General features: G+C 51.7%; 2 protein-coding genes across 5 annotated transcripts in view; one reads left to right on the top strand and one right to left on the bottom strand.

The window, feature by feature from the left end:
• The window catches only part of ASTN2 (astrotactin 2), a 326,876-nt gene that overhangs the window by 93,935 nt on the left and 205,038 nt on the right, over nucleotides 1-27,903 (bottom strand). For all 3 annotated transcript variants that reach the window (XM_059864813.1, XM_059864814.1, XM_059864815.1), the window contains 3 exons: nucleotides 24,985-25,109; nucleotides 24,542-24,646; nucleotides 22,921-23,100 (listed from right to left, as the gene is read on the bottom strand). In XM_059864813.1, coding sequence (XP_059720796.1) covers nucleotides 22,921-23,100; nucleotides 24,542-24,646; nucleotides 24,985-25,109 — 410 coding nt within the window. The remainder of the gene's footprint in view (nucleotides 1-22,920; nucleotides 23,101-24,541; nucleotides 24,647-24,984; nucleotides 25,110-27,903) is intronic.
• On the top strand, nucleotides 9,408-17,079 carry TRIM32 (tripartite motif containing 32). Of its 2 annotated transcripts, none has more exons than XM_059864818.1 (2): nucleotides 9,408-9,458; nucleotides 12,202-17,079. In XM_059864818.1, the coding sequence occupies exon 2, from the start codon at nucleotides 12,269-12,271 to the stop codon at nucleotides 14,210-14,212; it is 1,944 nt and encodes a 647-aa protein (XP_059720801.1). In that variant the 5' UTR covers nucleotides 9,408-9,458; nucleotides 12,202-12,268; the 3' UTR covers nucleotides 14,213-17,079. The 2 variants fall into 2 exon arrangements, with proteins under 2 accessions (XP_059720801.1, XP_059720800.1); XM_059864817.1 differs by lacking the exon at nucleotides 9,408-9,458 and adding an exon at nucleotides 9,736-10,180.

Genomic DNA, 27,903 nt, shown 5'->3' with positions numbered 1-27,903 from the left:
GAAGTGTGAGCTTTTCCAGACAAGCACATCAAAACTGACAGAACTGATTGGTCTTCTCTTTTCTAACTCATGTTCTTCTTTTTTCTAACTTGCATATCCACTTTCTGTGCTCCAAAATGAGACAAAATCACCTCAATGTGTTTTCCCTGTCAAAGAGAAGCATCCCCAAAGGGACCAGGCCAAGGAGCTGAATGGCCTTTATCCCCACCCTAACACCAGCCCCCTCTAGTCCTTGTGGCCCTCAGGTCACTCTTGTGGGTGACACATTATCCAGGGCAGTGAAATGGATCCAAAGAGGCTGCAAAATGACTGCATGGAGGGATGGAGCCCCTTGGCAGTGGGGGAAAAGCAGGTATGAGAACAAACTCACTGCCTGGAGAATAGATGGAGGCATCACCAAAACCAAACTGCCAACAATGCTTTCAGGAAACATTCAGGCCTTTGAAACCCACTGGGAAACCTCCTGGTGGTCTTAAGCACAAGGCAATAAACCTGGAGAACCTTTACTTTAGTCTGTGTTCCTCCAAACACTTGCTAAGGCCAAGGGAAGTATCACACTTGAGCAAAGGAGACACGACTCCAATGTCTGCCCTCTACACTTCCACTTAAATTCTTTGTCTATAGCTGGGTTGACCCAAGATGGCTCAACTTTTATAACCAGGTGACAGACCTACAGAAGAAAAGGCTTTCTTCATCTTATGGCTGTTGCCTCTAGCAACAAATTCCCAGTCCTGAGAGGAGTGGAAGAGGAGCAAGGGTTGTCTCAGCACGCTCAGCTTGCAGTGACATGCAGCTGATCTGGCAAGGCACAAGCCATTTGGAAGTACAAGTAAACAGCATTCATTCATGACTCCCAGGGCCCTCAGGGCAGGGACAGCCCTTCCCTGCTGCCTGGCTGTCAGGGAACACTTCTGTGCACAGGAACAAAGCTGTCATGGGGAGAACGAGCAAATTCCAACCAACTCAAGTTTTAGTGGAATAGAAGGGGAGCAGTTGCTAAGATAAATTAAAAGAAGGTTGTAGGGAGATATTTCAGCATCTAGGGAGACACTGGTGTACACAGACATGGGAAACAGGAGTTGGAGCTGCTTCTTGGAGAGATTGTTTTCTAGAAGATCAGCTCCAGGCAACTTCAAGTCTCATAAGGGAAAGCCATGAAGCCTTGAAAAACAGGGTGGCAGAGAAAGAAGGAATTTATATGAGGATATCATGAGCCTCTTCTCATTTGTCAATACGAGTAGCATCTTCTAACATCACTATTGAAGTATGTGTAGAAGAGAAAGGAGATAATTACACTTCTGGGCTGCAAAGCTTCTTCACCAGAGCTGAAGCAGCTTTAGAGACCCTTCATGGAGAAGGAAGTTTTGGAGCCATGCTCTAAGGGAGAACATGAACACAGGGCTGAAAAGACAGTGGAATCAGTTATCTCATGACTGGCAACAGGATATCAAACCTTCCTTCTGAATTATTTACCTTATAGCTAAGAATTATAGATCACTATAATCCAACCAGTGGAAACAAAACTATTTCAGGAGCAGCAGTGCTCAGGTGGAGCTGCACAGGGGAAGGCCCAGAGCTCTGAAAATGAGGTAAGGTAGAAAACTGTGAGCAGAGCAGCTGCCCTTCCCCAGCAGCCATGGGCTCAGTGACAGATTAACCACGAAGCTGGGTGATTCATGGCAGACCTGTGAGCAGAGCAGGCTTCATGGCTGAGGTGGAATTGGCTGTCTGCAGTTAATCCTCTTTAGAACATATCCCAGCTGCACTGGGGAAAAGGATTCCTTTGCAGACTGACAAAGATCCATGGTGTTCCCTTGTACGAGGGCTCTGGGTACAACTCCAAGGGAGGAAAAAGAAATAGGATGTGGGTTAGCAGAGGGAAACTGGCTGCATTGTCAAATTTCCAGCTCTCATCCAGACAAACACTTAGATGGCATCAGCACTGGATGGCAGCTCCTGGTAGCTTTTGTAGGATGTGTTTGGGGTGCTTACATACAGTCCAAACAAAACTAACAAAAGAATCCCCCTGTTTCTGCTACTGGGACCTATCTGGGAGCACCAGCAGCACACCCTGCTTGTGAGCCAGCTCCTCCAGAGCCAGAGGCACTGAGGAGGAGATGCTTCTCATCTGCTTGCTCAGGTGCCTCAGCCCTAGAAAGCTGGAGGTTTCCTTGCTGGACACAGAACTTCCTTCTCATCCCATCCACATCCCCCATTCACCACTCAGGGCATCTCACAGAGGAGGTTTTCAGATCTGAGAGGTGTTTTCCCTCCAAAACCTACACCTGCACCTGCCATTCCAACTGTAGCCTGGGAAGATGGGATTGGGGTCCCACAATTTCCCCCTGCCCTGCATCTCACATGAGTTTTGGTTCTCTCTTCAGCTCCCTGCATGCAAGGAGAGGACTCAGCAGTGAATTGGAGAAGGCCCACAAGTTCTTGTAGGCTCAGCCTGGCTTTTATTACCTACATAGAACAGGATAACCTCCCAGGATGCTCCTGCAAAGCCTCTACTTCACTTCTGGGGAAGGGCTTTGCAGGTGACCCCTGCCAGGACACTCCCAAGGTCCTTTCTGGGAAGAGGAGGAGACTCAGCTGCAGCAGCGAGGATACAGGGATCCCTTATCAGCCCCTGGATCTGAGCATGCTGTCAGTAACACTGCTGGCAACTCAGCTGAACCCTGGCAACATCTGTTTGGGAGCAGAGAGCCTCGGATGCAATTGGACACATCACAACAACTTGTGGGAGTTTTAGTTTGTTTGTCTGAAATATGGATTTTAAAAACATCCAAAAACACACCAAAACCACAAAAAATAAACAACCAACCAAAAAAAAAACTACCACCACCACCAAACAAATAAAATTACAGCCTCATGCCAGGCATCAGGCCTCGTGTAGGAAAGGGAGAATGAGCAGAACAGGGTGTGCAGAGGTACTGTTTGCTTGCTGGGGTGCCTGGCCCCGTTTGTGGGCTCCACCAGGGTTTTACAATCCCACAGCATGAGGTGTGTGCCTGCACAGAGGGGTCCCTGCTCAGGATGCAGCAGTTGCTGATGTGGGAAAATGCTTCCAGCATTACCAGCAGCACCTCCTGGTGCCTGGACATGAGGGAGCAGGGTAACACCACCACTGCAACAAAAACAACAGCTCAATGCCTAATTTGTACTGGAGTGCTGTCCTGTCCTGAGAGCTCCCAGGAGAAGATGGGTTTCCTAGTGGCTCAGCATTTCATACAACACCTCTTCCAAAAGATCCCCAAGTCATCCCAAAACTGGGAACCATTCCACTTGCCACAAGAATGCAGCTATATCAAGGGTAGGATGTGATATCTCCTGAAGAGCAGAAATGCTTGGAACAAGGACAGGAGAAGGTTCTCCAGCTGGAGTTGTAGAGAGAACAGTGGGAACAGACCCAGGTAGGGATTCCTACAGGCTCAGCAGGTTAACCCCACCAATACCAACAGGCTGCTCAGCTGGGCTTGGTTTAGGACCTGGGATTTGCATTTTATGCAAGGAAGAGGGAATTCTGGTCCACCTTTCCCATAAAGAACCCTTCACAGGACAGACCTAGCACCACCACAGGTGGGACAGTGGGGACTTGTGGCCAGGACCCACCCACTGACACAGGCTGCCTGGCTATCACCTGGTGGAATAATACCCTTTTTGCTGGTAAATCCATCCAAAGGGAGTTAGAAAGGAAATCAATAGATGTGTTTGCCTGAGAATTTCTCCTGCACTGAGATATTGTCAGTGCAGTGGCCATCAGGTCTCTGAAGAGCTTGGACAGATTTAATGTTGCCCACTGTTAGTGATGGCAAACACTGCTGGGGCTGTGAGGAAGGCATGGGCACAGTGTCCAGGGGAGTCAGTCTGGCACATCCATCCATGTGTGCAGGAAGGATGGGACAGGACAAAGGGGAATGGCTGGCAGAGATCAGGATTAGATGGGATATCAGGAAGAAATTCTTTCCAATGAGGGAGGAGAGACCCTGGCACAGGGTGCTCAGAGCACCTGTGGCTGCCCCTGGATCCCTGTGAGTGTCCCAGGCCAGGCTGGACAGGGCTTGGAGCAGGCTGGGACAGTGGGAGGCGTCCCTGCCATGGCAGGAGGTGGAATAGGATGAGCTTTAATGTCCCTTCCAACCTAAACCCTTCTAGGATAAGGGGGAAACACCTCCCCAGCCAAACCACCAAACAACCACCAACACCCCCGTCCCGGAGCTCAGCGTGGGTCGGGCAGGGGATTACTCCCGAGGAGCCTGGGCGACTTTTGGGCCTCGCGGCACGAATGCCAGGTGGGAATGCCATTCCCATGCGCTCAGCGCGGCCGGGGGGTTGCGGGATGCGGGCGCGGAGCTCGGGATGGGCACTGCGGGGGCTGCCCGGACCCTCCCCACGCCGGGGTCCCGGCCCGGCGGGGCGGCCGCGGCCGAGCCGGTCCGTGGGGCCCTGCTGCCCTCTCGTGGCACCGCGGCGGGACGGCGCAGGGATCCCGGCGTGCGGAACACCCTCCCGGCTTTGGGAACACCGTCCTGGCACGGGCACACCCTCCCGGCTTTGGGAACACCATCCCAGCATGCAGCACAGCATCCCAGCTTTGGGAACACCATCCCGGCTTTGGGAACACCATCCCAGCATGCAGCACAGCATCCCAGGTTTGGGAACACCATCCCGGCTTTGGGAACACCATCCCGGTGTGCAGCACAGCATCCCAGCTTTGGGAACATGATCCCAGCTTTGGGAACACCATCCCGGTGTGCAGCACAGCATCCCAGCTTTGGGAACATCATCCCAGTGTGCGAAACACCATCCCAGGATGCAGCACACCATCCCAGCAGGCACATCATCGTGGCTTTGGGAAACCATCCTGGCATGGGCACACCATCCCGGCATGCAGCACAGCATCCCAGCAGGCACATCATCGTGGCTTTGGGAACACCATCCCAGCATGCAGCACACCATCCCGGCTTTGGGCACACCATCCCAGCTTTGGGAAACCATCCTGGCATGGGCATACCATCCCGGCATGCAGCACACCATCCCAGCAGGCACACCATCCTGGCTTTGGGAACACCATCCCAGCATGCAGCACATCATCCCAGCTTTGGGCACACCATCCCAGCTTTGGGAAACCATCCTGGCATGGGCACACCATCCTGGCATGCAGCACACGATCCCGGCTTTGGGCACACCATCCCAGCTTTGGGAAACCATCCTGGCATGGGCACACCATCCTGGCATGCAGCACACCATCCCGGCTTTGGGCCCACCATCCCAGCATTCACAGAATCCCCCAGACCCCGCTGCCCTCGCCCCGCGGCCGCTCCGCGCCACCCGCGGGCTCTCATCCTTCCGTCCTCAGCCCAGCCCCGGGAAGGGCAGCGCAGCACACAGAATGTGTCACATCCCCTGGGTGTCAGTGCTTGATAAACTCCCCAGCGTGAGGCTCCACGACCTCTTTTAATCTCCTGCTTATGGAATGTGAAGGGCTGGAGTGGACCTTAAAGATCATCCCATTCCAACCCCGTGCCATAGTATGGGATGTCTCCCACTAGACCAGGTTGCTCCAAACCTCACCCAACCTTGCTTTGAGCATGTCCAGGAATGGAGCGGCCACAACCTCACAGGGAAACCTGTGCCAGTGCCTCACCACCCTCACAGTAATAAACTTCTTCTCAATATCTAATCTAAATTTCCCTGTTTCAATTCATACTCATAACTCCTTGTCCTGTCACCACAGCTCCTGGGGAAGAGTACCTTTATGTCCACACTTTCTCTGCCTCTCTTCACATCCCCTCTCCCTGATGATGCTGTGCTCCCAGCTGATTAACCAAACTCAATTAAACATGATCTTGAGGTCCAACACCAAGGTGTGAACTGAACCACTGTGCTTGTGACTGATGGCATGTGTGACCCCTGGCCTGCCACAGCCTCACTGCCCTGGGGATGATCCCAAAGGCATCCCCTTGGGAAGGCTGACCCAGAACGGAGGCTGGACAGAGCTAAAGAATAAAGCAGGGATTTATTAAAGGCCTCCATGGATCCACCTTGGGCAGCACCAGAGCCCAGCCAGGGCTGCACCCAAGGTGAACCAAAATGGCCCCAAAATGCACGGCCGGGCACGGGGTCTCTCCCTGGGATCAGCTCTGCTCCATTTGCACCTTGCAGTTCATTGTCCCAGCCCAGCTTTAGCCCAGCCAGTCCCACCCTGCTTGTTTTTCTCTCTCCAGCCCACGGGGTTTGTGCTCCTGGGCTGAGATTTGGATCATTTGTCCTTGGTGCCCAGCTGGAGCAGGAATTGTTTTGTCTCCCTGCTCTGTGCACAGAGCTCACCATCCCCTCATGTGAAGCTCAGAACTACACACTAAAGTGGCACAGAATCTGAAAAATATAAAAGCTAAAACCTGAGGCATCACCAGCAAAGAGAATCTGGGGGCAGATCATCTCTGCTGCCTGCAGGCTGGACAGGCAGGATTTCACTTCAGCTTCAGATGAGATATTTACACACTTGCAAGCCCGAGGTAGTAAGAAAAAAAGAGACCTCTGATAACCCTCTGTAAAAGGGGATTTCAAAAGTATCCCCTGTAACACAACTTTGGCAAAGGAACTTTGGCAGGGTGACTGGGGTCCCAGGCTGGACAACCTTCCCATCCTTCCTTGTCATGTAGGGTCCCCACACTCACACATGATGGATAACACCATCATCTGGTCATTGTCACCTCTAATTAAATCCAGAGAGTCCTTTGTTTTCTCCCCAGGATGCATTGAAAGATTATTTCCTATTTCTACCATTGTTTTTTCCTCACCCTGCTCATTTTCAGGTGTGGGTGGCCTCACAAGATCTGCCAGACCACCCTGGTTTGAATGTTTACATCCATTTTTCTTCCCCATATATCAGGGACTGAAACAGCATTTCCCTGGTGAGGCCAGGAACTGGGAGTGAACCCTGTGTCCTCTCCCTGGGCACAGCAACACCCCCGAGGAGCCACTGGGGCTTGAAACAGGGGATGCATTAAAAAAAAAAAGAAATTTCACTCATTTTCTTCTTCAACCCTGGCCAGGCTTTGCATCTGCTCCTGCAGCCTCTGAGTGCACCCTCTGCCCACACTGCAGATCCCTGCAGCTCCAGGGACGTAGATCCCTTCCAAACGAACTGTTATTTTCTAAAAAAAGTGGAAAAAAACACCAAGAGCAGAAGGTGGCCAGCCTTGCTGCATTATGCAAGTGCTTCCTTCAGCGCAGGTCGGGGCGGCTGGAGCAGGTGAGCAGTGGAAAAGTGCTGCAGGCAGAGAGGCCACATGGAGGGATTTGGGGAAATGGTTAAACTGAGGGCTTGCCTCTTGCCCAGGCACTGAATTCCTGCCAGCCTGAGCCTCCAGAGCTCCAGCTGCACCTCAGCCCTGGGCTGACCACGAGATGCTGCCTGTGGCAGGGGGGGTGGGAAGGACACGGGTCCTGTGGCACAGGGGGTGGGAAGGACACGGTTCCTGTGGCACAGGGTGTGAAGGACACGGTTCCTGTGGCACAGGGTGGGAAGGACACGGTTCCTGTGGCACAGGGAATATGAAGGACACGGTTCCTGTGGCACAGGGGATATGAAGGACACGGTTCCTGTGGCACAGGGGATATGAAGGACACGGTTCCTGTGGCACAGGGTGGGAAGGACACGGTTGCTGTGGCACAGGGTGGGAAGGACACGGTTCCTGTGGCACAGGAGGTGTGAAGGACACGGTTCCTGTGGCACAGGGTGTGTGAAGGACACGGTTCCTGTGGCACAGGGTGGGAAGGACACGGTTCCTGTGGCACAGGGGGTGGGAAGGACACGGTTCCTGTGGCACAGGAGGCGGGAAGGACACGGTTCCTGTGGCACAGGGGGTGGGAAGGACACGGTTCCTGTGGCACAGGGGGTGGGAAGGACACGGTTCCTGTGGCACAGGGTGTGAAGGACACGGTTCCTGTGGCACAGGGTGGGAAGGACACGGTTCCTGTGGCACAGGGGGTGGGAAGGACACGGTTCCTGTGGCACAGGGTGGGAAGGACACGGTTCCTGTGGCACAGGGTGTGAAGGACACGGTTCCTGTGGCACAGGGTGGGAAGGACACGGTTCCTGTGGCACAGGGTGGGAAGGACACGGTTCCTGTGGCACAGGGTGGGAAGGACACGGTTCCTGTGGCACAGGGTGGGAAGGACACGGTTCCTGTGGCACAAGATGGGAAGGACACGGTTCCTGTGGCACAGGGTGGGAAGGACACGGTTCCTGTGGCACAGGGTGGGAAGGACACGGTTCCTGTGGCACAGGGTGGGAAGGACACGGTTCCTGTGGCACAGGGGGTGTGAAGGACCCGCTTCCCATGGCTTCCCCTGATCCCAGAGGAAGCCCCAAACCCTGACACTCCTCAGTGTGCTCTGCAGCCCCCCAGGGTCCCTCAAGCAGCTTCATGACATCCAAGCAAAAATGGGGCTGGAATGGGGCCGGTGCTCCTGATGGTGACACTGGCTTCAGGAAACACAGGGCACAGCCCAGCCATAGGCCAGTGGCCACATCCCTGGCTCTGGCTACCACTGCCAGCTGCAGCAACTGCTCACAGCAGCAGCTCTACCCAAAAATTGTCCTTTTTGTCCTGGAGCCCACAGGCTGCTCCAAGGCACGGTGTGGAGTGAGAAACACATGTTTTCAGCAGGTGATGTAAAAGCCATCAAACACGCAGGAACCTGCTGGGGAAAAGGAAGGGGAGAGAAAAAGGGAAAAGGGGAGGGGGAAAGGGGAAAGGGGAAGGGAATGGGAGAGGAAAAGGGAAGGGAATGCAAGGCAAGCAAGGCAAGGGAAATGGAAAAGGAAAGGAGTAGAACAAGGAGAAGGGAAGGGAAAGGGGAAGGGGAAGGGGAAGGAAAAGGGAAAGGGAAAGGGAAAGGGAAAGGGAAAGGGAAAGGGAAAGGGAAAGGGAAAGGGAAAGGGAAAGGGAAAGGGAAAGGGAAAGGGGAAGGGGAAGGGGAAAGGGAAAGAGAAGCGGAGGGGGCTCATCCCGCAGCAGCGCTGCCTGATCAGAGAAAGGGCAGTGAATAGCTCGTGCGTGCCGAAATGACACCTAACAACCGGATTAAACAAAAAACCAAACCATAAAAACCCAAAAACCCAAACAACCAAACAAAACAAAACAAAACAAACAAACAAATGCGAAAAGACGTCCCTGCCTCCCCTTTGTTACTTTTAACCTTTCCTTTCACCAGGAGCCGCAGCATAGGCCCGGCAGACCGAGCTCCATCCCGCGGCCCCTCCTCTCCGCCACAGCCCCCCGTGCCGGTGTCGCGGTCCCCCCGGTGTCCCCCCGGTGTGGCCCCATCCCACGGCCAGCCGCGGCGCGCCCGGACTACATCTCCCGGCAGGCCCCGCGGGCGCGCTCACGTGACGCGCGGCGCGCGGCGCTCGCCGGGAGCGGCGCGGCCCGGAGCGGCGGCAGGTGAGGAGCGCGCGCGGGGCCGCGGCGGCGGCGGCGCCCCCTGCAGGGCGGGGCGGGCACGGCGGGACCCCCGGGCGGGCGGTGTGAGGGGACGGGTGGGACGGGACGGAGAGGATGGAGGGGATGGCATGGAGGGAATGGAATAGAGGGGATGGAAGGGGGCTACCGGGCCGCGCCCCGCCGCGCTGAGCCGTAGGAGCGAGGGGGCCGCCTCGCTCTGTCCCCCCCGGCACCAGCGCGGCGGCCGAGGCAGAGGGGGCCCGTACCGGGCGTCGCCCGCCCCGCTGCCATTGAGCCCAGCCCGGCCGCGGGCAGACGGAGCCTGGGCGTGTGCTTTGTGCGGGCACGGTGGTCAGACAGCAACACGGGTCGCTCCATGGCCGCCCCATCCCTGCAGTGCCCAGGGCCGGGCTGGGCGGGCTGGTGGAACGCGTTCCCCCTGCCCATGGCAGGGGTGCGATCAGGCCAAGGTTAAGGTCCTTCTAACCCAAACCCTTGGATTTTTCAGTGAAACCCTCCCTCCAAACCCAGGGGTTGTCCTGCTGGTTTTGTTGTTGTGATAACTCCTGTCAGCGGCGCTTATTTTGCAGCGTTACCCCATTATTTTCCCTCGTTAATGACACGAGCTCTGAATTACAAGTGAAGCCGGTGTTCTCACCGCAAGCGCTCACTAAAAACTACCGGGTGACAAGAGAAACCACGGCAGGAAATTTCTTCCGAATGTAAGAAAACCAAACTCGCATAATTCACGGTTTTATGGCTTGATCCTCTCTGTAATACCCTGCCCTGCGTCAGAGGAACTGCCCCGGGAGGGACCGACATGCTACAACAACTCGCTGTTAAGGAAACTTCCATGGAGGCACAGCCGAGTGTGAGAGGGAGATAAAAGGAAAAAATAATGTCCCATTACTGAGGGCATGCTGACATTCCGATAAAGGGGGTTATATATGAAAAGAATGTCATACAAATCAGCTCTCTAAAAGCCCAGCCTGACTTAAAATCCCATCTACCGTTGTTTCTTTAATGAAAATACTTGTTTTAAAGGTAGCTTTTAATGTAACTCTCAGTACTTGGTGCCTGTGCTGCTCCCTCATTCTTCCCTAAGCAAGTCTTTTGACGTGTTTCCAAGGAAAGTAAGAATAATGAACCTGGTATCCTGTGTTTCATTTTTTAAAACCATTTTAAATCATAGATTTTTCCTCCCTCAGAGGAAGGTTTCTGTACTCCATGGCAGAGCCCAGGTTTTTGCTTCCCCAAAGCCAGGGCCATGCTACTCAACCTGCCACTGTTGAGCTGATCCCAGCATGGTGCCTGGAGATTCTGTCATGCCACTGAATCTCTTCCTGAAATACAAGCTCTAATGATTCTGAACTGCAGCTGACAAATTAAAATTAGGGGGCTTTTTTTCTTTTCTGTATGAGCATAAAGAACTTTTCTTCCTTGCAGCTGTTTTTCTGCACAGGAGCACACAGCAAACTGAAATACACAGAATCCTTCCCAAAGAGAAAGGCAGCAGACCCAGCAGGGAAGTGAGAATGCTGTATGCATGCAGCCATTTCTCAGAGAGAGATGTGTGTTCACATCTCTCTGCCACTATCTCTTCATTTCAAAGACTTAACTACTTCCTTCTCCTCCTCTTCCCTAGAAGAAAGGTTTTCTTCCCTATTTTTTAGTGGCTAAGCAGTACAATAACAAAGGATTTGAAACCCAGTCTAGTGAATAATAACTTAATGATGTGAGCCCTGTTCTGTTCCTTTTGAATGGATGGCTGCTTTGGCAGGAGAGCTGCTGGGATCTGCTCCCTGCTGGGAGGGATGTGAGGGTGGAGAAACCTGGATTGAAGCTGAACAGCAACCAGAGTGGTGTAAAACTGAACCAGGGGACAAGAACGAGGTCAACGTTGTGCGATTGTGAAACGAGGAGAAATTAAATGGAGTTAAGCTGAGTTCAGGAGCTAATAGCGAACACTGGGACTGTGTTTGGAGTTCAGATGTTTGGAGTTGTCGGTTAGCTTCATTATTGCTAATACCTGCCTGAGCTGTGTTTAATTGGCATGAAGCAGGGTGCAGCATGGCAGAGGTTACCGAGATGCACTGGCATCAAACCTTCTCTGTGTGTTTTCAGCGTGCAGAGTCACCCCCAGAACGAGTAGAAGCTGACAGAGCATTCCTGCTACTTTCACTTCCTCTATGAAAGCAAATGTATGAAACCTTGAAAATGTGTTTTGGCTCTCTAGCAAAGCAGAGTGAATCAGGCACATTTATTTTGTTGGTATCTGATGTCACATCTGAATGCAGGTCTCCAGAGGTGATCTATTAATGTCCTAAAGCATCGCACCATCTGGTTCCTTCTTTGATGTGCAACATTTTGAATGCCTGGTTTAATCTCCCTGGGTTTCAGTAAATTATGTAAACTCAGAGACTTGGCAGCAGGAGATGGGCGCCATGAGGAGATGATTCAGTCATCAATATCTACTGGGCTTCCATATTGGTGCCATTACACTTCTTTCAGTGCTACTTTACAAATCTTGCAAGTGAATAATTCATCGCACTGGGAGCTGCAAGTTAGTTTTGAAATTTGCCCACCCTGAGATTAGCTATGACTAATCCATCCTTCCCAACATGGAAGAGCTAACTGGGTTTCTTTTTCTGCAGGGTTAGGCGATAAGTCAGAAATAAATTGCATTTATACATAACTGCTGGTGGTGACATAAATCACATTTCCCTTTTTTCTTCCTGGACAGAATCAGAGCACCTTGGAATAGATGTGAGCACAAGGTACTGTGCTGGATAAAGCTGCCTGGGAGCACCATGGCTGCCGCCCCTTTTCTCAACTCGGACGCGCTGCGAGAGGTCCTGGAGTGCCCCATCTGCATGGAGTCCTTCACCGAGGAGCACCTGAGGCCCAAACTGCTGCACTGTGGGCACACCATCTGCAAGCAGTGCCTGGAGAAGCTCCTGGCAAACAGCATCAACGGGATCCGGTGCCCCTTCTGCAGCAAGATCACGCGGATCACCAGCTTGGCTCAGCTCACTGACAACCTCACCGTGCTGAAGATCATCGACACGGCCGGCCTGGGGGAAGTGGTGGGACTCCTCATGTGCAAGGTCTGCGGGAGGAGGCTGCCAAGACACTTTTGCAAGAGCTGTAGCTTGGTTTTGTGCGAGCCCTGCAAGGAGGCTTCGCACATGCCCCCGGGACACAGAGTCATGGCTATCAAAGAGGCTGCTGAGGAGCGTAGGAGGGAATTTGGGACGAGGCTTGCCAGGCTTCGGGAGCTCATGGGTGATCTTCAGAAAAGGAAAGCTGCTCTGGAGGATGTTTCAAGAGACCTGCAATCCAGATACAAAGCGGTTCTGCAGGAGTACAGCAAAGAGGAGCGCAAGATCCAGGAAGAACTGGCCAGGTCACGCAAGTTCTTCACCACCTCTTTGACTGAAGTGGAGAAGATAAATAACCAGGTGATGGAAGAGCAGGCTTACCTGCTGAACTTAGCAGAAGTGCAGATAATGTCTCGCTGTGACTATTTCCTTGCCAAAATAAAGCAGGGGGATATAGCTCTCCTGGAGGAGACAGCAGACGAGGAAGAACCAGAACTGACAAACAGTCTCCCGAGGGAGCTGACTCTCCAAGAGGTGGAACTCCTTAAGGTGAGCCACGTGGGACCACTGCAGATTGGGCAGGTGGTAAAGAAACCCCGCACCGTTAACGTGGAGGAATCTCTCATGGAAAATGCAGCATCCTCCTTTGTACCGTTTAGGGAGCCTGACCTGGTGCAGGAGGAGCCCAGCTGCACCCCGCATTCCTCACCAGCCAAGCCAAGGATGCCTGAAGCAGCCACCAGCATCCAGCAGTGTTCCTTCATCAAGAAGATGGGCTCCAAGGGCAGCCTGCCAGGGATGTTCAACCTCCCTGTGAGCCTGCACGTCACCAGCCAAGGCGAGGTGCTCGTGGCAGACCGGGGCAACTTCCGAATCCAGGTTTTTACCCGCAAGGGCTTCCTGAAGGAGATCCGCCGGAGCCCCAGTGGCATCGACAGCTTTGTGCTGAGTTTCCTTGGAGCAGACTTGCCCAACTTGACCCCCCTTTCTGTCACCATGAACTGCCACGGGCTCATCGGTGTGACAGACAGCTACGACAACTCTGTCAAGGTGTACACCATGGATGGCCACTGCGTGGCGTGTCACCGCAGCCAGCTGAGCAAGCCCTGGGGCATCGCCGCGCTGCCCTCGGGCCAGTTCGTCGTCACCGACGTGGAAGGGGGCAAGCTCTGGTGCTTCACTGTGGACCGTGGCGTGGGGGTGGTGAAGTACAGCTGCCTGTGCAGTGCCGTGCGCCCCAAGTTTGTCACCTGCGACGCTGAAGGGACCATTTACTTCACTCAGGGGCTGGGGCTCAACCTGGAGAACCGGCAGTACGAGCACCACTTGGAAGGAGGCTTCTCCATCGGCTCTGTCGGCCCAGATGGGCAGCTGGGACGCCAGATTAGCCATTTCTTCTCTGAGAATGAGGATTTCAGGTGCATTGCTGGGATGTGTGTTGATTCCAGGGGAGACCTGATTGTTGCTGACAGCAGTCGTAAGGAAATCCTGCATTTTCCTAAAGGAGGCGGCTACAACATCCTGATCCGGGAGGGACTCACCTGCCCGGTGGGTATTGCTGTTACTCCCAAAGGGCAGCTGCTGGTGCTGGACTGTTGGGATCATTGCATTAAGATCTACAGTTACCACCTGAGAAGATACTCCACCCCTTAAAGGCTTGGCTGCAAGCAAAGCCTGTCCTGGCAGTGGAGGTTCTTGCAGCCTCCTTGCAATCCAACGGTAACCAGTGTCAAGCCTTCAGGAAGATTGTGCCATAGCTGAAGGGGATTTGGCGTAGTGGTCATCATGTTCTGTGTTTAGAAACAAAATAGCTTTTGTGGTGGTGGTGGTGGTCTGCTTTTTCTTCTTCTTTTTTATATAAAATCCCTACAAATAAGAACAAGCGTGATGGAAAGGATCCGTCCTTTGCAGTCTTGGTTCTTGTGACTAGTCACTCCATAAACCTCTTCACCTCCTTATGCCACACATCTCCTACACTTCCAGCTTCAACCATTGTGTCTTTTCTTTGTGCCATAAACACTGACTGACTGCTCTAAATCACCTTCCCTTAGAGAACTAGCAGAGGCAATCCTGTGGCACTTGCAAGGAACTGGGTAGCAGTTGTCTGGGCAACTCCTAGAGAGAGCAATTTGTGCTTGCAGCACTGCATAAAACGAAATGGCCACTTCAGCTGCACGGAGATGAAGCTTAGCTTCCACCCTGACGAGGCAGGGTTGTCTCTCCCATTTTTCTGGTGTTCAGGAGATTGCCCCGTCGTGCCATTTGTGAATTGTGTCTGTTCTGTGTGAAGTGAGTACTGTGCAATCGTGGGAGACCGAGCTGAGCCAGAAAATTGCCCTCTTTATTCCTGAGTTGTAAGAAGACAGGGGTTTTATTACTAATCAGAGTTCTGCTAGATAGAAGGGGGTAAAAAGGGAGGGGGGTGGAGAAAAAAATAAGGGAAATTTAGGGTTGCTATTTACTGTTGTTTTATTATTAAATGTGTCCTGGAAACTCTCTTTGGAAGGTCTATCTGGTATCTAAAACTTCCTGGGGAAGAGGGGAAGAGCTGGGGGAATCAGAATGGGAAATTGTAGGAAATGAGATTAAATGCAATGTATTGTATGTTCACCTCACTTCATTATGCATTTCGGACCACTGCATTTAGCAATAGGTTTCCACTCATCTGCACCTCCTCTGTGCAAGTTACTCACTTCTGAGATAAGGATGGGCAGGGGGGACTATTTCACTTCTGTTTTTTTAAGGTTTGGAACCACATCCATTGGTGCACTGCCTTTTTTTCTTTTGAACAGCAAAACACTACATTCCTCAGATTTTTTTTTCTTTTTTGTAATTCTTTTTTTTCCACGACACCAGCAGGCACCAGCGTTTTTGCTCATCAAGGCTTTGGGCCAAATGAAGCACAAAACTGCAGCTGTGTGAACCAAGGCCCCCACAGAGCTGCTCTCCTGGCTGATAAATGTGTACCTCAGTGTGGTGCTGCTCGCCCAGAATAGTTTATTGAAGGAAAGATGCATTTAAATAGGGCACAGTGGTAGCATGTTAATCTGCCACAGATAATAGTTACACTGCAGTGCATTTATTTGTTGCCATCAACAGTGTAGTTGCAAATTTGGGGCCACGACAGACAATATAAAAGCTGATTTTATAGTGGCTGCCATGCTCCAACAAATTGTTTGCTACTTGTCCTACTACATGTTTGCAACAGGTGATTTTTTTTTTTTTTGTAAGCCCATATACTTTGCATTGCTGAAACAGCAAAGGAAAACAGGTTGGTGAGCTGCTGCTGTGCTAGCTGGATGTTTGGCAGTTAAAGGGATTGCAGAAAAAATGCTGGAAGCAGATTTTGGTGGGATTTGGGGTTTTTTTCCCCTCTCTTTGTTGTGCTCAGCCAGTGCTGGAAAGAGCACACAAACACAGCTGTGTGATGGAGCGTCCATCAGGGCAACTTCCAATTTCTCCTGCTATAATGTACTGGAAAAAGCTTGTGGAGAAGGGAGCTAAGACACGAGGTGGTTGATGGTGCTGAGGCAGCCCAGGGGACCCAGCTCCCCTTCCCCCCTGAGCTGCTCTGTGTCCTTGCCAAGGCTACCAACTTTTACATTGTTGTTCACATTCTCTGCTTCTTTTTTTTGGTGAAAAGGAAAGGGAAGGGGCAGTTGCCCAAAGCATGTGATGGCAATTTGAGGAGCCTTTCTCATCTTGAAAATGTGTTTTGGGGAAGTGATGATGATTACTGGGCTGTGCTGCAGTTCATGACATTTTAACTGAAAGCATTTTTCCAATGTTATGGCAATGGCAGTTCATCTCCTTCTGGTTTCTTTTAAACATTTCTCCTGCTTCCAAGGACTGCTCCACACAGGAGGCTACTGTGGACCTGAATAATTAAAGCAATATTATCTATGATAATATGTATCTCTGTAATTTTCTGTTCCTGTGGATTTTTTTTTTTTTTTTTGCAATGAACATTACAACTACTAGCAATAACATTTCCTGGAGTGCTTGAAAAAAATTAAAAAAAAAAATTAAAAGGAAAAAATTAAAAGCTGGTGCAGTAAACTGAGCAGTTGGTTACTCCAGCCTGTTCCTGGTTACAGAGTTCAAACAAAGTGTCTGTCATCTGTTTTTCACTCAGAGGATTAAGAAAAATAGCACTACCCTGTGAGGCACTGGTGGGCCAGGACACTGCAGTCAGTGCCTGGGGCTCTGTCTTGCCTGCAGCTCTTCCAGTCTGAGATTTCAGGAAGAAAAAGGGAAAAAAAACCCCTGCTGTCCCTCACCCAGGGTCTGCACATCCCCTCACAAAACTCGACTGAGATGATTTTACAGAGCTCTACTTGCTGTGGTGCTCCCACACAGTGTCATGATCATCTGCCAAACGAGGTGAAATGGAGTAATTAAGGATTATGTTGAAATAGTTTGGCTCCTGCTCTGTATCTGGAGGAAGAGCTTGTCTGGTCATACATATGTGTTTGGTTTTTAAAGATTGTGTAATAAAGGAAAAATTGATCCAATTAAAAGTGCATTGCAAACGGCTCATTTTCTTATTAAAACACTTCATCTTCTCCCCTCAGTAGCAGATTGGATTTTACAGCCAGCAGGGATTAGATTGGGAGCACAGTGGCTATGAGACCCTTTTATGTGTCAGGTTGCCAAGGAGAAATCTGATCCTGGCAGGCTCGAGGAACTTTTCCTGACACTTCCCTACCCACCTTTATAAACAAATGCTGTGGTTTTGTACCTTAACTCACACTGCCTCAAGGGCAATATCTCCCTTGTCACCTGATGTTTCAGAAGTCTGGTTTGAGTTCACTAGCTCTGGGAGCTCAATTGTATTTGGAAGCCTGGTCTGCAGGAAGCTTTAGTTTTCTTTTCCTAGATGCAATCAGGTGCATTAAGAAAGCTCTAAAGCTACTTTTTAGCTGCTAAAGGACATAATGGGTTTCCCTTATATGTGCTTGGTCAGAAGTAGAACACACAGAATTTCCCTGGTTTTGAGATCTGTCCTTATGTACAACCACTCTATTACCTCTTTAACACTCCTAATTGCTTGGTTTATGTCATTATTTCAAACCCTCAGATTTCAACATTTTGTTTGGAGGAGGTAAAAACAATCTAGCTGGTTGTCATGAAATTTAGTTTAGACTAAAACATGTGCTGTGAGTAATCTGCTACCTGTGTCCCTGGCTCATCCATGGTCTGCCAATGGGGACCTGTGGAGCAGCCAGGTGATTGGACACAGGGCTCACCTAGAAAACCTCAGATTTACATTGTGAGGGTATAAAACACCTGGGTGTCCTCTGTAGTCCCCCTTGGATGCACCAGCTCGGGCTGTTCTTCTGATGTTGCACCATGACTAAATCATTTTTAGATCAAAACTCTGCCATGGGAGCTGAGCTGGTGAGGAAACCTGCTGTGACGGGGTGTGGGGGCTGTAGCTGTGAAGGTGCCTCGGGTGGTGCCAGAGGGGCTCCTGGATGGTCAGCAGGGACATTTCCTCAGCAGGTACATCCACAGCACATGCAGGTTCTCCCCTCCCCTCCCTCGGCAGCCACCTGGCTGATCTGGGTGAAGGATTTCATCCCTTGCGCTCATCTCAGCTCTTTAAACAGCTATGAACTTCTGGTTTAGCAGACATTATTCAACCCTCGTGTGGTGCTGTTAGACCTACCCTGTAGCTTTATCACAACTTTTGATTTCTTAGGGCAGAAGAGCTGAGCCATGGATATTGTTCTGGGCAAAACCAGGAGCCAGGGAATGAAGGGATGAGGAGGAGAGTCTGTTCCTCATCAAAGGGGGTAGAGCTACAAAAGTGAAAATAAAGCCAGATGCTTTGAGTTGTTCCTATTGTATAGCTTAAGTGATTTTTCTGGGTCATTACTCAGTGTGAGGATTTAAAGTTATTTCATTTTGCACAACTAATTACTCAACTTGCCTGGCAATTCTGGATTACAATGAGAAGTGCATAAGGTCATTTAGCAGACTTACTCACAGCACATGTTTTAGTCTAAACTAAATTTCATGACAGCCCGCTAGATTGTTTTTACCTCCTCCAAACAAAATGTTGAAATCTGAGGGTTTGAAATAATGACATAAACCAAGCAATTAGGAGTGTTAAAGAGGTAATAGAGTGGTTGTACATAAGGACAGATCTCAAAACCAGGGAAATTCTGTGTGTTCTACTTCTGACCAAGCACATATAAGGGAAACCCATTATGTCCTTTAGCAGCTAAAAAGGAGCTTTACAGCTTTCTTAATGCACCTGATTGCATCTAGGAAAGGAAAACTAAAGGTTCCTGCAGACTAGTTCAATCTTAATTGTGTTAATGGCAGTATCAGACCTGAAGGGAGACAAATGGAGCCTTGAAAAGACAGGAGGGAGCCACAGGCCTCACTCAGAGGAATGTGGACTGCTGTTTTAGCAGAGCTCCAGGCTCTCTCCTTAATTTTGTAAAGGATATTTGTGAAGATCTGTCAAAACTGCTGAGTTCACAAGAAAGCATGAAAGCTGTCATCTCTTACAGGTAAATGCAGTTCATGGAGTATTGTCCAAGAGAAGAGAAGAGAAGCAAGTACTGGGGGAGGGCAGGGAGCAGAAAGTCTTAGGGAATGCGACAGGACCTGCCAGAACAGAGCCCCTCCAGGGACTATTCCCATGAATGATCAATTACTGAGAGGAACATGAACATCTCTCCCATCTGCAGCAGCCACAGGCTGAGCTTGCTGAGCACTCAATGTGGCCAGGGAACGTCAGCCAAGGAAACTCTATCTGGAGATCATAGGAAATTCAAGAAAAACAAACATTTCCCTCACTGCAGACCTAAAGTAACCTCCCAGCTGGGCAGTGAAACCCTCTGGATCTCCCCACCCAGACACACACATCCTGAGCCCATCAGCATCCCTTCCTGCTTCCCAGCTGGGCTTCTCCAGTGGGAATAAGCAAACCTGAACAGCTCTTGCAGAAATCTCACCAGGGCTGTCAGATTTTGCTCTCAGAGCAGCTCTTCCCCTTCCCTAAGCAAGCTCTTCTCCTCACTAGCCAGAATGAGGAACCACAGACCAACCAGCTCTCTGATGAACTTTTATCAGTGAATGAAGTGGTTCCCAGCAGGGGGATTTGCTGGATGGAGGGATCACTCTCTTCCCTGATGTACAATATCTGAGTCTCTGAGGTGGGCTGACTCCCAGCCTCCACCTCCATGTTCATTATTATGGCATTGTGTGGTGAGGAATGACCCAGTTTGAGTCAGCTGTCCTGGCTGTGTCATCTCCCAATACCTCATCCACCCCAACCCAGTGACTGTGGGGACAGAACAGAGAAGAAGAAGTGTGGATGCCATGGAGGCACTGCTCAGCAGCAGCCAGCACTCCACTCTACACTGGTTTCTCCAGAAATCCACAGCACCACTGTGACAAAGCTGGTTCCCTCCATCTCACCAGGCCCAGCACATTCTTACACACAGCTGGAGCTGGCTGGGGACATCATGTTTGTCCCAGCTCCCAAATGAAGGTCCTCACACAACTGCTACCAACTTAACAGGGCACCATCAGTGTTAAATGCTGGCTCCACTGGGGAAGAAAAGTGATGCAGGCTCCCATGGCACAGATCAATGGCTGGGTCGATCTCAAGGTCCCTGCTTGGAGGCCACTCAGTGTGTTAAAGCATTGCTTGGCTGCACAGGGCCAGATCAAGCAGCCCAAAAAATGGCCTTTTAATCACTCTGCATGAAGTAAAATTGGAGTTTGCTTTGGTGTGCTCATGGACTGAGGCTGTTCCTGTGAGGGAGCCTGGGGGGTGCTCCCATGCCTGCCCTGAGTGCGGTGCTGGGTGTGCCACAGTTGTGCCACCATGCCTGTCTGGCTCTCCATTGCAGGATTCCCTCCTGCAAACCCTTAGCAACAGGGGCAGGCTGCTCTGTCACCTCATTTCCCCCACATCCACCTGCAGGAGGAAGGGAGCACTTGTCACTGCTCCAGCAGAGCAGGCTGCCCGCTCTGTGCTGTCCCTGGCCAGAGGTGGATCCCTGTGGCAGGAGGGACAGCTCTGCAGATGCTGACCCACGTCACAGGCTCTGAGGCAGCCACAGGCCAGCTCAGAGCCAGTGCCTGCCCTGGCACCAGCAGCATGAGCTTCTCTTCAAAACCATGTTTTCAATTAGGGCTTGGCACGCAGATTGTGACTTCATTGTTGGAGGCCTCCTCCTGAGGCCTGGCGATTGATTTATGAAGTTGATTAAAATATTAAAATAATTCTGTGCAGTGCTGCAAACACTCTGTAATGTGCATTTTTCTTAGAGTTGGTGCCGTTCCAATTAGCTTGAGACTCTCCTCTCTCCCTCCTCTTGTGACCTGTTTGGTCCACTAACAAATTACAGTTATTCTGGCCCTACTTTTATATTTATTAGAGCTGATGCATGTGTGTGCTCACTGAGCAGTTCAGAATGGGCTGGTGAGCAGCGGGGAGCCCGGCAGGCCAGAGCTGTTCTGAATGGAGAAGTCATCCAGAACTGTCTAGCTGGAGCTATTTATTCCTATCTGCCTTATGTTGCTGGCAAAATGAGGGTAAATCAGTAGAGAAGTTGGGAATGAAATCCATCTACCATGAACAGCAAGCTCTTTCTCTTGGCTAACTGGATTTCCCTGGGACAGAGCCCTTGGTTTCCCATGACACTTCTCTGTCCACAAACTGATCTCTCCAAGAGTCCTGAACATCCTTAATGTCCTTCCAAGAGCATTTTCTGGCCATCAAAGAGCTGAATACAACACTGGTCACCTCTGCATTGCCCACAGCCCCAAAGTCCAACCTCACTGACCCCACCAGTGACCAAAGCCACTGATGGAGCCATACACAAAACACAAGGTCAGGGCCAGCACCTGGAGCCCAAATGCTGCACAATCAGGAGTGAAAAGTTTATGTCCAGGCATTACATGCAGCCCCTCAGGGGATCTCTGGAGCACCATGAGTGCTTTGGTGCTTCACAGGCACTGGGAAAGGATGCTCTGGATGCCCCACAAATGCCAGGGCAGCCAGGCACAGCTTCAGGAGTGGGGGCAGGACCCAGGTGGGGAGCGAGGGATCCACCTCAGCCAGCTGCATACCATGGACTAAAAAGGACATTATTCTGTCACTGGGGCCCTGTGCCACCCCAGGGCTTTGTGGCTAAGCCCTGAGCCACTGCTGCCCGTGACATGCAGGGAGGTGGGACTGAAGGAATGGGAGATATTTCACCACCAGATCAAGCACTGTTCATGTCCCCTCTGGCCCCAGCATCGTGGAACAGCAGCAGTGCTTGTGCCAGGCCTGGACTGCCGCAGTTGCCTCCCATTCCCACCTCTCATTCTCCTGAGGAACCCTTGTCTGGGTTGGGTTTGGTGCCAGGTGATGGCACTAGGACCATGGGGTCTGCACCCCACCAACACATTTGCCCCTGGATTGCAGGGAGTGCTCCCAAGTGATTAATAACACCATGAGTACATAAACAACCCACCTCCACGTGCCTTCTCCTGCTAAACAGGGGCATTGCTATGGCAAACTTCATTTATCACTATTTAAAACCCAAACAAACGAGCACAGGCTGTTATAAATATGCTTACAAGACCAGCTACACTGGGGAAACAGAAGAAAATGAGCCAAGAGCAAGGGAGGTGGTGTGTGGGAGAACACCTCTCTGCTGGGTTCCAGGGAGTGAGGCTGCTCCTGGCAGTGCCACAGAGCAGGAGGCAAGTGCCCTGATGACCTCTGTCACCATCAGCCCTAATGTGGGCTCTGTGATACACCACAGATATGTTTTGAATAGAAAAATATCAGATCCAGGGCATATCCCCAACTCCCTGGAGGAGAGAGATGAATTGGCAAATGGAAGGCTACAGCGATAAGGGAGTTTTTATAAACATAACCTAATTGTATTACTTCAAAGTCCTGAAGTTTATTGCCCTGTTTAATGATGTGTCTCGTTATTTATGGTGTAGCACAATGAGTCTGCTATTGATTTAATGCACTTCCTTAAAGACTGTCATTGTCACAAGCAATAAAACAAAGCCATTCTGAGACAGCTCATTTATGTCACATCTCCATCAGCTGACCCCGGGCATGGGAGAGCCTCCGTGGGGAAGGGGGTCACCTTGGGCAAGGATGGAGCCAGAGGGTGGAAGCTGAAGGGCAGGAACAGGCAGGGTGGCTCAGGAATGCTGCCAATGACATGTGCCAGCTGACACTGGGCACTCAGTTTGGGACAAGCCTCCTGTCTGAGCCTGCCAAGCAGCATGGTGATGGTGTGTGCATGGGAAGGGGGGTGATGGGTGGAAACCAGCACATGACACCTGATGTTTGTGCCCCTGCCCATTCCCATCACCCTCCTCACCTTTCTGGTACTGGAGCCAGAGCTGCTGCTGGACCTTCTTGCTGGGGAAGTGGATGGTGCAGCTGAACTCGGAGCCGTACAGCGCCTCGGCAATGTAGTGGGAGCCAAACTGCTGGATGAAGGAGAGCAGCTCCTCCCGGCTGCTGTCCTTGTTCAGGATCTTCAGGATGTTTGCAAAGCCTGTGGGAGGGAGGCAGGGGGTAGGCAGGTCAGCCAGGCAGGGCTGGCAGCCACAAGCCAGGGGAAAGGAGCCCCAGAGGTTCCCTGCTTAGGTCATACAAGGCCCCACATGGGTGCAGTTCCTGCTCTTTTGCCTCCACCTGATCCTTTGGAATCCACAGGCTGTTATTACCCCAGGCTGTGGCTCTGGGCTCTGACTTCCTTCTATGATTCCTCTCCCTAGGAGATTTCTCAGATAATTTTGCAGGGATGTGCATATGACCACATGTGCACACACACACACACACACACACACACAAAACCTCCATCCTTGCCAGCTTGTCTGCTCTTCAGCCTGCTGGCACATCATGAACACTCTCCCCAGAAGATGTGCTTGGCCTTTGCTTGGCTGTATCCACAACCAGAGATGTTCCATCCCTAGTGCAAACACCCAGCACAACTGGTAACTATTTTTAGGAAAGCTGGAGACAGCCCAGAGGGACATGCAGGGCTGGGCTGGTGGCAGCTCCATGGATGTGCAAAGGTCGAGGCATCACTCGAGCAACATCCATAGGGACAGCAGGGACCTCTGGCATGGGACAAGGACATGATGGACCCTTGCTGCTCTGTGGAGGTGAAATATCCTGGAGACACTGGTGACTTCACAGCACTTCAGCATCACTTAGAGCTGGCTGAAAGCACCATTTTGGTTCAGTGCTGGAACGGAAAACATACTGCAAGAAAATACGTCATAGCTGTCACCAAAATGAGATTATCTGGCTGGTTGGTTGGTTGGTTTATTGAAAGAGAAGGTTGTTCTAATAAAAAAGCCAGAAGAATTCATTTGGAGCTGAACCCACATATTTTTTTCAGCTCTGAGCAGGTTATTTCATTTTGGGGCTGTGCAGCCTGTTAGCACTAAATCTTTTTTTTTTTTCTCTCACCATTTAAAAACTCGTTGATTTTTAAATAAAAAATGCTATTTTGAAATGAAAAGGCAAAACATTTCAGGTCGCAACAAAATGTTTCAGCATTTCTGAAACAAAATGTGTAGCTGTAAAAACGTGGCAGTGAAATGTTTTGACATTTGCAGGATCCTCCCACCCACCCCTTCTTCATCTGTGACTCCCTGCTTTATATGACCTGCTTTTCCAAGTGCTTCAGTTCCTTTTGAAACCACCTTTTTAAAGAGACTCTCTGTTTTTTTGTATATACACAGCCACCCCAAAAATCCTTCCTGCTCGTTGCTTACTGGCTTCCTCCTGGCTTTGACCTCACCTCTTGCTGCACAAACTCCCTGCCTCAGTTTCCCCCTGTACAAAGGAGGTGAATCTCCCTGCCTGCTTCTGCAGGAGTGCTGGGAACAGAGCATGGAGGTGGGAAATGTCAGTGGCATGCCTGGGGCAGAAAACCACCACCCACCCATGCAGACACACATCTCCCTGCCCCTGGAATCCCTCACCTGCAGAGAGTGTGATGGAGCTCAGCTTCACCCTGTAGAGGTTGCTCCTGACCCGCCAGTGCTGCACCATGGGGTACCCCATGGCCTCGTCGTACTTGATGTCCCCTGCAAAGGCAAAGCAGGCAGGTGACACTGCTGAGCATGCTCTGGGGAGTGCTAATGCTCCCTCCCACCTTGCCGTGTGCTGCAGGGGTAAGAAATGGGCTGGTGGAAGGGCTGGAGACCTCACTGGTGATGCCCTGGGGTACCTGGACCAGCACTGGGATGGCTGTGACTGCTGGGAGCTCACTGGGATGGACTCATACATCCCTCAGATTATTTCTGCCCCTGGCACAAAGGGGGTGATGATGCCCCTCAGGAGCCACACTGGGGTCCAGGCTGGGCGAGGGGGTGGTTCCTCCTGAGCTCTCCCCTGGGTCACTGACCCCAGGGCCAGCTCGTACCTGTGAGGAGCTGCAGATCAGGGAGGGGCTCCGAGAGGACACCACGGCACTGCTCCTCCACGGGCAGAGGGATCACCAGGAGGCCATCAGCCAGCTGGGGGAAGTCCTTGATGAAGTTATTCTCCCTGCAGAGAGAAAAAGACAACTGCAAAGCAACGATGCAGGGCACGGCCGGGCAGTGGAGCTGAGCAGCCCTGGTGGCACCGGGACAGGCGGCTCAGGAGGGTGGGGGACATCTCGAGCAGGAGCCCTGCCAGGGGATGGGGTTTGCAGCCTCCCCACCAGCCAGCCTGGCTGTGCAGCCCTCTGAGATGATGCTTAATGAGCTCCCCAGGGACTGCAGCTCCATTAGTGCTTCAGAAATACGGAACTGCTCCCAGCCTGGGGACCCAGCCACTGGGTTTGGCCCAGATTGAAGAGGGGGCAAGGAAAGAGGAATGGCTGCTATACCCCAAAACTGCCCCTTTCCACACCTGCAGCATCTTCATGTGGACAGTGACCAAACTCTGCTGGGGCTCCCCAGGCAGCATCATCACCCTCTACATTTTTCGCCCCCACAGTGACTCTCTCTCCAAAAGGCAGAAAAAGTATATTTTACCAACAGACACAAAAATCCCCACTCTCGTGTACAGCTCCCAGTACAATTTTACCACACATGCAGGATCTTTTCTAACCTTGGCAGGTAAAACATTGTATAATAGGCCCCTAATGAATTGTTTCTAGAACAAGGGTAGCAGGGAAATGATCTGAAATGGTGAACAGACAGGTCTCTGGGAGACCAGCCTCCCCCGGTAAGCGAAATGCCTCGCGCCTGCGCTGAGGAAACAGGAGGGGGGATTTTAAATATTGATCTTAGAGCCAAAATATAGGCCAGGAGGCTTTGCATCCTCCATGTGTGGAGACAAAAGGGCAGCAGAGCAGAAGAAAGGGAGGTTCCTGCAAAATCAGGTCAGCCCCAGGAGCCTGGGGGAGGTTCAGACTGCCACAGCCTGCCCCAGCTGCATTTTTTCGTAATATATTTTCCTTTAAACAGCTGCTGATTTCACTCACCTTCCCTGGTTTTACCCCCTGTAGCCTGTGCCTGGGGGGATGATCCATCATCCTGTGGTCATCTCACAACTGGGGACACCCTGGCCACCTCCATGGGTCCCAGCACAGTGAGATGCTGATTTCAGGGAGCACTTCCCTGGGATCCTCCCATTGCTCTGGGGGCAAGATGTGGCCACTGCAACCTGCACCAGAGGTGAGCAGTGAGCAGGAAGCCACAGCCCTGTGCAACCAGGCTGGGGATGTTCCCAGCCCCAAGGCACGACAGGAGCATTTGAAGGTAGGGGCACAGGAAGTGTTCAAGACCAGACTGGATGGGTGTTTAAACACTATGCTCTAGTGTAAGGTGTCCCTGCCCATGGCAGGAAGGCTGAAACAAGATGATCTTTAAGGTCCCTTCCAACCCAAACCATTTCATGATTCCCCGGTTGTACAGACAGCCTGCCTCATGTTACACCCCCATTTCAGAGCCAGCAGCTGACTGCATTTCAGGAGCCTCACTTTCTGTACTGCCTCCATGCCAAAAAAAGAAAAAAAGTGCTTTATTTTTCTGAGGGGAAAAGCCTCTCACTCACAGCAGGCTCACAAATCTCCAATTGATCCCGGGGGGCACAGGATCCCCATGGTGGAATGTTCTGCTGCTCTGAGCCCTTTGCTGTCACAGCAATTCCAAATGGGGAGCTGCAATTACTGCCAGAGCTGGGAGCTGTGTGGGTAGTGGGAAACTGGGCTGCAAAATAAAGCAAGTTGGTATGGAACAGGGGGAGAAGCATGTTGGTGTCTCTGCTGCTCTGCCTCAGCAGAAAAGGGAAAACATCAGCACTGCCAAATCCCAAAGCCATGGAGAAGCGTGATGGAAAAGCAGGATGGAGCTGCACCGAGCCTGCCTGCCATCCTGGATGTGGGACTGTCCCTGTCCTGACAGGTCAGCTCCCCATCCTGCACCAGGATGAGCACAGGGGCCAGGAGGGTCATGCCTGCCCAGCCCCATATCCCACCTCTGAGAAGACCAGGATTCCCAGGAGGAGGCTGCTGAACCTTCCAAGTTCTGTCCCACAGGAGGGGATGGACCTGGTATGCCCCGAGGGACACAAAGAGATGGCATGGCAGGTGCCAGAAGCTCGTGTTCATCCAGCACCCTGCACCCTGACACAGGCAGAGGAGACACAAAGAGGCAGCACCTCCTCCTGCCCCACCTGAGCCATCTCAGCAGCACCCACCCATGCCATGAGCCTGCAGAACAGCTGCCCTGGGCATGTCCCAGCTCATCCATGAGGCAGGACAGCCCTGGGGCTGGTGGCCCATGCCTGGGCAGCTCAGGAGGGCGAAGCTGAGGCATGAGGGGACCCATAAACAGCAGCGGCTGCTCAGAGCTGCTGCCTCTATGAGAAAGCATTTATGGAACAGCCACATTCTGCAGGACCACTCTTGTTATCCTTCTGTTCAACTGTTCCACACTCAAAAGGCCAAGGAAAAAAACAGGGGCAAGAGGGAGCCAAGGAGTGGGCACGTGCCCACAGTGTGCTTCCATCACGGGAGGGAGCAGCAGTGCAAGGCAGGACTTCAGGAGCTCTTCCATGATGGATTCTTGCTACCAACCCTTCCTGCATCTCTTCCAGCCCTCCCCACCTCCAGGCCCTGCTCCCTGCCATTCCAAGGCAGGGATGAGCCATGTAGGGGGAGCACCTGCTGGGCAGGAGGTCTGGACACTGTCCCTCTGCAGAGTCCTCACTGCCTGCAGGGGCAGGGTGGTGATGGGGACACTCCAGGCAGGGCACAGGGCTGCTGGGGTGTGCCCAGGGCACAGCATTCCATGGACTGGCAGCTCCTCTTCTACAGGGCCTTCTAAATAACCCTGTGGCTTGCACGCTG

This window comes from Haemorhous mexicanus, chromosome 21 (assembly GCF_027477595.1).
Source record: "Haemorhous mexicanus isolate bHaeMex1 chromosome 21, bHaeMex1.pri, whole genome shotgun sequence".
NCBI lineage: Eukaryota > Metazoa > Chordata > Aves > Passeriformes > Fringillidae > Haemorhous > Haemorhous mexicanus.
This window is presented reverse-complemented; position numbering and strand designations above follow the sequence as displayed.

What these genes read in the sequence shown, in the direction of transcription:
- TRIM32 (XM_059864818.1), top strand. Translation starts at nt 12,269, where the DNA reads ATGGCTGCCGCCCCTTTTCTCAACTCGGACGCGCTGCGAGAGGTCCTG.